The 12,881-nt window shown below is 40.9% G+C and overlaps 1 protein-coding gene across 1 annotated transcript in view; it reads right to left on the bottom strand.

The window, feature by feature from the left end:
* lamc1 (laminin, gamma 1) overlaps positions 1-12,881 on the bottom strand; it is a 74,505-nt gene that overhangs the window by 7,732 nt on the left and 53,892 nt on the right. Inside the window, exons 13-23 of the mRNA XM_057857619.1 lie at positions 12,010-12,198; positions 9,967-10,212; positions 9,722-9,875; positions 8,506-8,648; positions 8,237-8,415; positions 8,021-8,177; positions 4,390-4,595; positions 4,234-4,313; positions 4,030-4,167; positions 1,455-1,599; positions 1,226-1,375 (exon numbers count right to left, since the gene is read on the bottom strand). Of these exons, the coding sequence (XP_057713602.1) occupies positions 1,226-1,375; positions 1,455-1,599; positions 4,030-4,167; positions 4,234-4,313; positions 4,390-4,595; positions 8,021-8,177; positions 8,237-8,415; positions 8,506-8,648; positions 9,722-9,875; positions 9,967-10,212; positions 12,010-12,198 (1,787 nt within the window). The remainder of the gene's footprint in view (positions 1-1,225; positions 1,376-1,454; positions 1,600-4,029; positions 4,168-4,233; positions 4,314-4,389; positions 4,596-8,020; positions 8,178-8,236; positions 8,416-8,505; positions 8,649-9,721; positions 9,876-9,966; positions 10,213-12,009; positions 12,199-12,881) is intronic.

Genomic DNA, 12,881 nt, shown 5'->3' on the forward strand with positions numbered 1-12,881 from the left:
CTAAATCCTTAAAAAATACTGCTGTTACTATTGCAAATAGCAATTACAAAGAGCAAAACAAATAAATTATGAATAAAAATCATAACAATAATAATAATAATATTAATAATATTTAATAATTCCAGGACCTTGTTTGTAAGTCAAAATGGTCGTATGTCGAGCAGGATTTTCCCGTAAGAATACATTATAATTCCATTAATTCGTTCCACAGCCCAAAAACCTACACTAAATCCTTAATAAATACTGCTGGTACTATTGCAAATAGCAATTACAAAGAGCAAAACAAATAAATTATGAATAAAAATCTGAATAATAATAATAATAATAGTAATAATAATAATAATACCTGTAATAATGTAACAAATCAGGTTCTAATGTGGCGGACTTTTTTTTTTGCTGTACCTGAACGCACCGCGGGGCTGACGTGACGGTGAGCAAGAGAGCGCGGCTTACTTATTTTCTGTTTTGATGATGGCGTTGTGTTGCACAAGTTGATGGAATAAATGATTAGAAACCTGAAGAAGCTGGCGATTTCTTTGGGGATGTAACCACAATAAGAATTGTCACCTTAACTTATAAAGACTGGCGAACGGAGGAGGACCGCCGGCCGAGATCAACATTCTACAGCCCTATTGTCAACCCAGTTCATGGATGCACACACCATTAAAATATAAATATATAAATATAAATATTATAAAATATATTTTGCTATCATTTACATCTTCATTTCAATGTTAAGTGTCACCTTTTCTTTTTTTTTTCTCCACCTGCACTAACCGTTTTGGTTCCAGTGTTGATTTCTCTCACAAGAAAATCAGCCGTGCGTTCGTCTTCCGGCAAAACGAAGAAACTGCGGAGCTGTCAAAAATCGTCGTATTTCGAGCATGTCGCCCGATAGAAGAAACAAATTGCGAGTCAAATTTTATGTCGGATGTTGAAAAGATCGTGTTTCGAAGCGATCGTTATGTTGAGGTACCACAGTATAACTTAAAATCTATTTAAAAAATTGTGCTGCCTGATTCTCACTTGTGAATGGCGCCACTGACGTCACGTTTGTCCATGGAAAAAGTTGGCTGTGTAGAAAAAAAAAACAAAAAAGAAACAAAAAAACTCCAACCAGGCACCGAAAATTAGTCTTTATACAGTCCGGCTATCACCGGTTGCTTCAGAATCGGTACCAAATTGATACCATGTATCGACATGTTGTAAGTGGTCCTTGTTGTACCTGCTGTTCGCTTCGGCCTTTTTCCAGAAGTTTTCGCACTTCCTCCTCTTTGGGTCTGAGGTCATCCCTCAGCTCGTTGTACTCCTTCTCCGCCTTGTCAATCAGTCTGTCCAATTCCAACGCCTCGTTCTTGATCTTGGCAGCCTCCTCCTGCAAAATGGGAAATGGCGATGGTAGTGGCAGCAGCAGTGACAGTGGCAACGATGGCGAAGGTGTTGCTGGGCTTTACCTCCAGGGTGTGCGTGTCGAAGGGCGGTAGATCGGTGAGGTTGGCAAAGATTTTGAGAGCATGGTTTCCCGCCTCCTCGGCTTCTGCTTGGACTTTGTTAGCTTGCTTCTCCAAACTCTTGGCCAGCTCCAGCGCCTCCTTGTACCTGAGCGGGAAGCAGACAGAAACTGTCACACACCAGCGACCGCTAGTAATGTATGAAATGATGATATATATACTAGTCCTTCTAAAAAAATAGCATATTGTGATAAAGTTAATTATTTTCTGTAATGTACTGATAAACATTAGACTTTCATATATTTTAGATTCATTACACACAAATGAAGTAGTTCAAGCCTTTTATTGTTTGAATATTGATGATTTTGGCAAAAAAAGTCAAGAAAAACCAAAAATCCCCATCTCAAAAAAAGTGTTTTTAATACAAAAAAAGTCAACCTTCAATCAATTATATCAGCTATGCACTCAATACTTGGTCGGGAATCCTTTTGCAGAAATGACGGCTTCAATGCGGCGTGGCATGGAGGCAATCAGCCTGTGGCACTGCCGAGGTGTTATGGACACCCGGGATGCTTCGATAGCGGCCTTAAGCTCATCCACAGTGTTGGGTCTGGTGTCTCTCAACTTCATCTTCACAATATCCCACAGATTCTCAATGGGGTTCAGGTCAGGAGAGTTGGCAGGCCAATTGAGCACAGTAATGCCATGGTCAGTAAACCACTTACCAGTGGTATTGGCACTGTGAGTAGGTGCCAGGTCGTGCTGAAAAATTAAATCTTCATCTCCATAAAGCTTTTCAGCAGATGGAAGCATGAAGTTCTCCAAAATCTCCTGATAGCTAGCTGCATTGACCCTGCCCTTGATAAAACACAGTAGACTAACACCAGCAGCTGACATGGCACCCCAGACCATCACTGACTGTGGGTACTTGACACTGGACATCAGGCATTTTGGCATTTCCTTCTCCCCAGTCTTCCTCCAAACTATGGCACCTTGATTTCCGAATGACATGGAAAATTTGCTTTCATCTGAAAAAAGTACTTTGGACCACTGAGCAACAGTCCAGTGCTGCTTCTCTGTAGCCCAGGTCAGGCGCTTCTGCCGCTGTTTCAAGTTCAAAACTGGCTCCAGCATACGCCTGTGCACGGTGGCGCTGGATGTTTCTACCCCAGACTCAGTCCACTGTTTCTGCAGGTCGCCCAAGGTGTGGAATCAGCCCTTCTCCACAATCTTTCTCAGGGTGCTGTCACCTCTTCTGGTTATGCAGCGTTTCCTGCCACACTTTTTCCTTCCCACAGAGGTGCCTTGATACAGCACTCTGGGAACAGCCTATTCGCTCAGAAATGTCTTTCTGTGTCTTAGCCTCTTGCTTGATGGTGTCAATGATGGCCTTCTGGACAGCAGCCAGGTTGGCAGTCTTGCCCATGATTGCGGTTTTGAGTAATGAACCAGGCTGGTTGTTTTTAAAAGCCTAAGGAATCTTTCGCAGGGGTCTTGAGTTAATTTGTTGATTCAGATGATTAGGTTAGTAGCTTCTTTAGAGTACCTTTTCATGATATGCAAATTTTTTGAGATAGGGATTTTTGTTTTTTCTTGACTTTTTTGCCAAAATATCAATATTAAAACAATACAAGGCTTGAATTTCTTCAGTTGTGTGTAATGAATCTAAAATATATGAAAGTCTAATGTAGTGCTGCAAAAATGAATCGATTAACTCGAGTATTCGATTAGAAAAAGAATATTCGAATAAAATTTTGTTGCTACGAGTATTCGTTTAATTGAAGTGGCGTTGTAATGATTTATTTTGAAAGTGTTTGCATTTAGTTTTATTTATTAGGGTGGATACACTGCCCTCTGGTCTGCCTCATTTCACATGGCTGAATCCAACTGCTCCCTGTTAAGACCAACGTAAACCAAGTTTTTGTTTGAGCTAAGGTTTTTTAATGTATTCGTAATTTAGTTTATAGGTATATTTAGCCGTTTTTTGTTGGAATAAGTGTCTGAACCATTCGTTGACAGCATTATAAAAAACAGTAGCATTTAAGCTAGCCGACTTTTGGTATGTAAGTTAGCCAATTGTTCTTTTCTTGTACAAAGATCCTCATTTAAAAAAAAAATTTATACCGTTTGAGGCTCAGCTCATGTATTTTAATTTTTCCATGTTCCTTATCCGATTACTCGATTATTCGAACCAACTAGTTCATCGATTAATCGACTAATAAAATATTCGATAGCTGCAGCCCTAGTCTAATGTTTATCAGTACATTACAGAAAATAATGAACTTTATCACAATATGCTATTTTTTTTTTGAAGGACCAGTATATCAGCAAAATGATATTCAACTTTCTATTGACAATGATACACATTCAGACAAATTTCTTTCTTAACAAGAGGCAATATTTTCCTATTTAAACATGTCATAACCTGAAAATAATGTTTGTAGAGATGTTCGTAAGTAGAGGTACCGCTGTAGATGTACTGACACTTGATTGATTTTAAGTTGTATTCACTTAACGTAAGTCCAGCTTACTTACATCTTAGGAATGACTTGAAATTTAAAGTTTTCCAAACACTTACTTCCTGTTGAGCTCGTCTATCTGCCGGGCAGTTTGGCTTTCTCCATCCAGCGTCTTGAGGAGCAGGTTGTACGCTTTGGTCGATGTATCATTGGCGTCCTTGGCGATTTTCTCAATCTGGTCAGCGTCAGTCTTGTGCCTGTGCCGACAACGGCAGTCAGCTTGGATTTGAAGCACCTACCCCTCCATCCTCGCGGGACATTACTTGTCAGCCAACTTGCGAGCTTCCTCGGCCAGCAGCGTCATGTTGTTGGGATCGCCCTCGCCACTCGGAGCTTTGATGTCCTGCGAGCAGACAGCGCACCTTCAGCGTGACCCCATCCAGGGGAACGCGGAAATGGTGTTTGTGCGCGACTTTTACCACTTGGGCCACGGCGTCCTTGGCCTTGTCCAGCTCCAGTCGCGCTCGATGAATCAGGTGTTCGGCCTGCCGGACTCGGTCACGCGCACGGTCAGCCCGCGCACCCGTCTCCTCCACAGAGCCGCGAACGTTCAGCAGGCGTTTCCATTGCGTTGTGAGTGAGCCGTTGATGATGTTGAGACGATCCACTAGGCCTTGGTCCGCATCTGAACGACAAAAAAACAAACCCAGGTTTTTACGACAAAAGTTGCTCTAAAAGTGAAAAGTTTTTACACTTACCACAAGGTAACTTTGGCATATTAACACTTACAAACACTCAAACTAAGGAAATACATCAACAACCTTTCTATTTCTATTTTGTTTCTTTAATGTTATTTCATAAATTAATTCCTTGATTGCCATTGACGGCGACAGATGTTCAATCCATTTGGAGTGGGAGGATTGGCAGCAATCAAATGATCAATGGCAGTGAACGAGTTAGCATTTATATAGATTCTGACATATATAAGTATATGCAATACTAGTTATGTACAATATGATTGATCACTTTTTGAAAAATGGGATTAATCTAAGGCTAGGCTCAATCCACAGGTCTTCATGCACAAATCTGTTTTTTTTTCGTGTTTTTCCGACTCGAGTGATGCATTGAGTTGACGGTCTGAACGTGACAAGTTGCATAGAAGTGGAAAATTTCAAATCCGATCTGGGTCACTTTCGTATGTGGTTTAAATCCAATCTAGGCCACATTTTTCCAGAATGTGGCGGCTGTCTGAACTTTCAAGTCTCCTAAATCGGAATTCGTGCAGCAATTACGTCAGCAAAGCGCGAGAGCAGCAGGCAGGATGTTAGGGCCTAGCTTGAACTTTTAGGCAGGAGGCATTGCTTGACCACAGTCATAAAAAACATAAAATGAAGAAAAGGATACGCATGATAATGCTCGATTTTCTTTCTGTGCGCCAAATGAGCAGTATTTTAGGGCAGTGATCCCTCATTCTTCGCGGTTAATGGAGGACCAAAACCCGCTGCGATAAGTGAAAAACCACGAAGTAGTGCACCCACCCATTCTTTTTTTTTGTGTGTGTGTGTGTTCAATGCATTTATTCAGATTTAGCATTGGAAAGCCGTACATGTAGTACATGTTTTTTCCACCTTTTTTCCCCAAAGTATAATTAAAAAAAATGTATATACCGTATTGGCCCGAATATAAGACGGCCCTGATTATAAGACGACGCCCTCTTTTTCAAGACTCAAGTTTGAAAAAAAGACTTTTTGAACACCAAATTAATTATAATATTATTTATACAGAAAATAATTATAGTACGGTACATCTGAAACAAATGACTATAACCAGGGGTGCACATAAGTGGTCCGCATGTGCGCATGCGTACTGGACGTAGACAAACGCGCTGGCCCTCTACGCTTTTGCGTACCGATGGCTGACCACTGTATTTGCGGCGGACACGAGAAAATCACTTCTCAAAATGTCAAAGAGGCAGGCCCCACTGAGTAATTATTTCCGTGTTCTCCCACCCCCGTCAAAAGACAGACGACGGAGACATCACCGGAGCTACCGAAAAAAAGGACTTTTGCTGAAAAGTGGCTGCAGGAGGTACCATGGCTAGAAGCAAATTATGCTGGCACGGAAATGTGGTACAAAATTTGCCGTGAGAATCCCAATGTTGCTGATAAGAGCAGCGCATTTTATGTAGGGTCAAAGAATTTCAGCCATCCAAACTTTGAAAAGCACGAAAAAACAGACAGCATGTGGCAATTAAGCAAACTATCGATGTCAGACAGGACCCCACTCGCCCTATGGACAAGTGGCGGAATAAAGTTGATGAAGAACAGCGCCATGCACTGACAAACGTGTATTTGCTCGCATATCACAAAGCTAAACATGCTTGTTCAATGAGCTCTTATGAGGAAGACATCCCACTTTTACAAAGGCTTGGAGTTCATGTGGGAGCCGCATAATGCCCTTTATTTTGAATTAGTGCTTTTATGTTTATTTCACTTCAAAGTAATGGCAATTTTGTTGTGCCAGTTGGTAATCAAGCATTAATTGTTAATATAATTAATTAAAGGTAATTGGCTCTAAGTAAAGCTTGTCATAATTTTATCGCATCAGGCGGGTCGGCTCTCAAGCTCAGTGAGGACCAAGTCACATCTCAAGGTCCTCCTCTGAGAACCTGGGCAAAAAAAAAATGTGCACCCCTGATTATAACAATATATTTGAGAGAAAAAGCATGTTATTTTTCCTCATTCAAATCTTAATATCTGAACATTTAAATATGTAAACTAAAGTGCAATCACATTCGTAAATGAACGGCTTCTGGTTTTTGAAATGTAAATAAACCAATCTATTGTGATAAAACAACAAAATTGCAATAACTGCATTAACCATCAAAGTGAGGTCTAACTGTAACTGTAGTCTTGAAACAAATCTGAATAAGGACAAACATTGCAATAAAATAATGCAAACTGGTTAAACTTGAGAGTAGCTGAGATCTGTCATGACAGAACATTACTCCTCAAGTTCAGCATTCTTTTCAATGATATCTGGCGTCATCTAGTGTCGTGAATGGGTTTAATGTCTAGACCGCGAATAAAAGACGACCCCCACTTTTTCAGTCTTATTTCAATGCAAAAAACACTGTCTTATATTCGGGCCAATACGGTATATATTATTTAATAAATGTTTTTTAAGCATTTCAACATGTAATAATTATGATAAGTTTTAAACATGACACTGTCCTTCTGAATTATTTTTAAACAACAAAGTACTGTATTAGCAAAATGCTTGCCTTTATTAAATGCTTCACTGAGTCCACTCAAACTGCTCACTTACACAAATTGAGTTGCCGGAGCAACTGTTTAACAAGTTAAACAATGATTGACGCATGCGGCACTTTGAAGTTAGCGGGTCTGGCGAGATCAGACCCAGACATCTGTCAACATCGTTAACTTTCATAAGCAACTCTAGCGCACGGGCTGACGAACAAAGAGTAAGGAGGGGGAGGGAGGGAGCGAAAGTGATACTACGCGATCGGCTCGGGACAGCTCATCTGTATTTTATTTATTTTTTCTAATTGAAAAGAAATCCGCGATGGAATGGGGCGAAAAGTTTGAAGCGTGAAGTAGCAAGGGATCACTGTATTACTTACATGGCCGAGTCGGGGCAAACTGGCGCACACACATAAGGCTTATTTGCGTGCGTCATGCACGTACAAATGCACGTACAGTGTGTGTATGCATTCTATCAGTCCAGTCCACATAAATTTAAGACTAAACGGGGATTATTATTGTCTTATTTGTGTCCTCTTTTTGGAAATCAAAATATGATCACCCTGGAATGACATACAGCCAGCATGTGTAGTTATTTGTTTTAATACTTCTGCACATGCAAGTCAGTTTGCTCAGTGCGTGTCAGACTGCGAATTAGTGTGCATGAGTAATACTTGAACAAGCTCAATGGACAAAGGCAGTCTGAACGGGCACGCCAAAAAAAAAAAACATGACGAAAAAATTGGGAATTGTGCATCAAGACCTGAAGTATGAACCTAGCTTAATACACGAGCTCTCGAGAAAAAAAAAGTCTAGGACTTTTAACAACCGTTATTGATAAGGTTACCCTTGCTGGCGCGTGCTTCGTCGAGGAGGTCCAGGACGGCACGCTCTGCTTCCTTCAGGCGGTCTTCAAAGGCCTGGTCACTGACAGTCTCCTGACCAGACGCCAGGTTATCGATCAGCGTCTGGAGCTCGTGGATCTTCTGACGTTGCTGGTTGACCTGTAGCGAAGCTGGACATGAGTCGATAGGTCGCGCGAGGACCGGTGCAGGGTCCTTACTTTATCGCGGACAAGACTGTAGCAGGAAGGACACTGCTGGCACCCAGGTGCCGAGCGGTTGTAGAAGTAGTTCTCCTCACACATGTCGCATCGGGCGCCCACGAACCCGGGCCGGCACAGGCAGCGTCCGTCTTCCTGACACTGACCTGACTGGGCACCCTCAGGGTCGCAGTCGCAGGCTGTGGAAGGGAAAGTACCGGGGTTAGTTGGCTTAGTTAGCTAGGAGGCGGTGTAAATGCAGGCCCGGGCAGTAACTCGGCCATTCTTACGTTTGCATCCGGACGAGCCGAAACCGAAGAAATTGACCTCGCAGCGTTCGCATCTGGCACCGGTCACGCCCGGCTGGCACTCACACTGCCCGCTCACCATATCGCACTGACCGTTGGTTGACCCAATGGCGTCGCAGTTGCACCTGTGGAAGCCACGCCCCAAAGTCTTAGTCATTAGCTACAGTACCTTTCGCAGCGATGGGTGTCCATCACAATATAATTCTAAAGTAATGTATGAATGTAATTCAAGGCACTCGAATATTCAACAAAAATTAATCATTGTTTCATTTTCCAAATATTAATCATTTTGGACAAAAAATTAAAAACTATAAACAAAAAAATCAACCATTTTCAAACCAAACATTAAGCAGTTTTTAAATCAAATATATATTTTAAAACATCCCTTAAAGTTGAACCGATTTGGACCAAAATTTAACTATTTAGGTCAGAAAATTGGCAATTTTTGACAATTACGGTATTTCTTTATTTTGGACCAATGATTAATCACAAATTTCAAATCTTGAACAAACACAACTCATTCTGGACCAAAGAATTTCTGACAAAACATTTATAATTTTAGACCAATAATCAATCACTTTGGACCAAAAACTAACCATTCCTCATTAAATACGAATCTAGAAAAAAACAAACACATTTTGGAACAAAAATGAAACATTTTGGCATTTTTAACAAAACACTACCCAGTTTGTACCAAAAATTCAATTATTAACCAAACAATAATTAACCTATTTTGACCAAAACTGAACCATTTTGTTCCAAAAATTGACCATTTCTGACCAATTAATTGTTTATTTTTGACCAGAAATTAATGACTAGGGACCAAAAATTAAATCTTTCTTGACCAGAACCAACCTATTTTGAATCTTTTTTTTTGATCAAACACAATTTTAGACCAATTACTAATCACTTAGGACCAAAAAAAACCCCTAAAAAACAAACAAACCATTTTGACCAAATACTAACATTACTGGGTTTTTTTCTTCAGTTTTATTATTATTTTTTTAATACTCATGCAGGTGACACCTATAATAATTTCAAGAAAAATTAAACATATTGGTCACCTTTGACCGTTATAGACGTCCACGTCTATAAACGTTAATGGCACTGAAACATGATCATTCAATGCCAATTGATGTCTTTCATTGGAAGTGAGTAAGGTTAAATTCATGACTAGACCGCCGGCTCCGTTTCTTACCGCTCACAGCCATTCCCACTGTGCAAATTGAAGAATCCCGGCTGACAAGCACCACAGTCGCGCCCGACCACATTGGGCAGACATGGGCACTGCCCCGTCACCGTCGAGCAGCCGGTCTGACCGCCCAGCGTGCCATGTGGGGAACACGCACACGCTGCAGGTGCGAAAGCGACGGCGCGTCAGATCCTCTGGTGACGCTGTTGCACATGTTCACTCCATGTCAAACGACGGGAGGCCTGACTCACCATTGCACTTGTCAGTCGGTTCGGCCGCTAGCGGATTTCCGTAGAAGCCATCCTTGCAACGGTCGCAGAAGAAGCCGTCCGTATTGTAGATGCACTTGAGGCACTGGCCCGTCTCGCGGTCGCAATTGCCCACAGCGTTGGGGTCGATGTTGTCGCTGCACTTGCAGGCGCGGCAGGCGCGCACCGGACCGCCCTGGCCTAGTGGGTCCCCAAAGAAGCCGTCGTCGCACAGCTCGCATCGCTTGCCTGCCGAGCCGTGCGCAGAATGTCAATGTCAAACAAGGTGTTAACACTAAATGAATTCTTCTTAAGACAATGTCAAAAGAATTGTGACATGGCACCAGTTATGAACATGCAGGAATGCCTACAGTGTATCACAAAAGTGAGTACACCCCTCGTATTTCTGCAGATATTTAAGTACAGTGATACCTCTACATACGAAGTTAATTCGTTCCAGGACCTTGTTTGTAAGTCGAAATGGTTGTATGTCGAGCAGGATTTTCCCAGGGGAATACATTATAATTCCATCAATTCGTTCCACAGCCCAAAAACCTACATTAAATCCTTAAAAAATACTGCTGGGACTATTACAAATGGCAATTACACATAGCAAAACAAATAAATTATAAATAAAAATCTGAATAATATAATAATAATTCCTGTAATAGTGTAAAAAATTGGGTTCTAATGTGGCGGACGTTTTTTGCTGTACATGAACGCACCGCGGGGCTGATGTGCCAGAGACAGAGCGGTGAGCTTGAGAGTTTCACTTTCACTTTCAATGTTTTCTTGAGAACACCCTCAATTGCGGCAGACAGTAGGCGTTTTGTGTTGAATAAGTTGTGAAATAAATGATAAAAACGTAGCGAAGCTGGTGATTTCTTTGCCGTGGAGATGTATTCTTGAACCAGTTCACGGATGCGCACCCCAGGCTCATATTTTTCTATAATTTGTAACTCCATTTAAAAGGTAAGCGTCACCTTTTCCTTGTTTTACCACCTGTACCAACCTTTTTGAAACCTTTTGTGTTGATTTCTCACACAAGAAAATCCGAGTGCGTTCGTCTGAGGTGCTGTCATGTCGTGGTATTTCGAGCATGTCGTCGGATGTAGAAACAAATGGCGAGTCAAATTTTACGTCGGATGTCAAAAAAATCGTGTGTCGAAGCGATCGTATGTCGAGGTACCACTGTATATCTTTTCATGGGACAACACTGATAAAATGACACTTTGAATCAATGAAAAGTTGTCTGTGTGCAGCTTATGTAATAGAGTTAATTTATTTTCCCCTCAAAGTAACTCAAAATATAGCCATTAATATCTAAACCCCTGGCAACAAAAGTGAGTACACCCCATAGAAACTACGTACATCCCTAAATGTCCAAATTGAGTACTGCTTGTCATTTTCCCTCCAAAAGGTCATGTGACACGTTACAGGAGTGCTGTCGGCATTGCTGCATATATTGAAGAGGTGAGGGAGTCAGCCTGTTAGTGCTTAGACTATAAGCCGCACTTTACATCAAATTGGTGTGCACGGCTGTGTTGCCAGGGGTTCAGATATTATTGGCTATATTTTGAGTTACTTTGAGGGGAAAATAAATTAACTATTGTATAAGTTGCACACAGACTACTTTTCATTGTGTCAAAGTGTCATTTTGTCCGTGTTGTCCCATGAAAAGATACACTTAAATAGCTGCAGAAATGCGAGGGGTGTACTCACTTTTGTGATACACTCTATGTCAACAATGTTAACAATGTCAACTTTAAATTAGAAAATGACATTTGAACACTGAATGACATCTAATGACATCTATCGTAAGCATTTATTCTTTATCATGACAGGTGTCATGTCATGATTATCAGTCTTATGAGACTGTCATAAGAAACGTTCAAATAAAATGTAACCAACTAGACTATTGCCATTAATTTAGTGACAGCAAAACTAACTAGTACATCTTAAAATAAGGCACTAATGTGTCAGCACTGATCTAAAAAAATATCACTCAAAAAAAAAAAAAAAAATCCATACCACACTGCTCCCTACCTGTGGTGCCGGTGGGGCAGTTGGTGCACACCACCTGGTCGGTCTTAGGGATGGCAGCGCAGGTGGCGCCGGCAGGGCAAGGGCATGGCTGGCAGTCCAAGGACGTTCCCTTGGTGGCATCGCCATAGAAACCGTCCCGGCAGCGTTCGCAGCTTAAACCACCCGTGTTATGCTGGCAGTCACATGCACCTGCACAAAGGTACAAAAAAAAAAAAAAAAAGGGGGGGGGAGGCGGGAAGATGAGCCCATATCATTGTTCTCATTTCAGTGTAGACGTTAGTGCTGTACAATATGATGATTCATTACCCCAAAATGATATGCAACTTTTCATCAACATTTTAACTGACTATCGTCATTATCGCTCTAAACAGACCTGTTCTTGCAATCTGAATTTTGGCCAGCAGATAGCGCCTAATTTGATACGTTGATGGGATTCTGTATGCTATTGTAGTAACACCAATCAGCCACAAGATGTCCCAATCGCCACTCAATATTCAGTCATTTGGATGCCACTGCTAACCTTGTGTTAGTAGTGAATGCATGACAATTGAAAATATAATTCACACAGAACACAGTCAAGTTCCAATATCAATTTTAATTCATATTTTCATTTTGCAGGGTTTCAATAGAATTCATCAATTTACCATTCATTGAATACTTTTTAGGTTTGAAATACATTTGTCACTATGTTTATTTGACTCACAAGTTTGTAATTATAAATGTTAATTCCATTCATGATAAAAACGTTTTAAATTCCATTTAAACCCTTGATGTCTGAATTTACATTTGACAAATTTACATAAAGCATTCACGTAATATACATATAGTACATAAAGATAGTATTAATACAAAAATACTAAATATAGAAAATT

Source organism: Corythoichthys intestinalis, chromosome 14 (assembly GCF_030265065.1).
Source record: "Corythoichthys intestinalis isolate RoL2023-P3 chromosome 14, ASM3026506v1, whole genome shotgun sequence".
NCBI classification, from domain to species: domain Eukaryota; kingdom Metazoa; phylum Chordata; class Actinopteri; order Syngnathiformes; family Syngnathidae; genus Corythoichthys; species Corythoichthys intestinalis.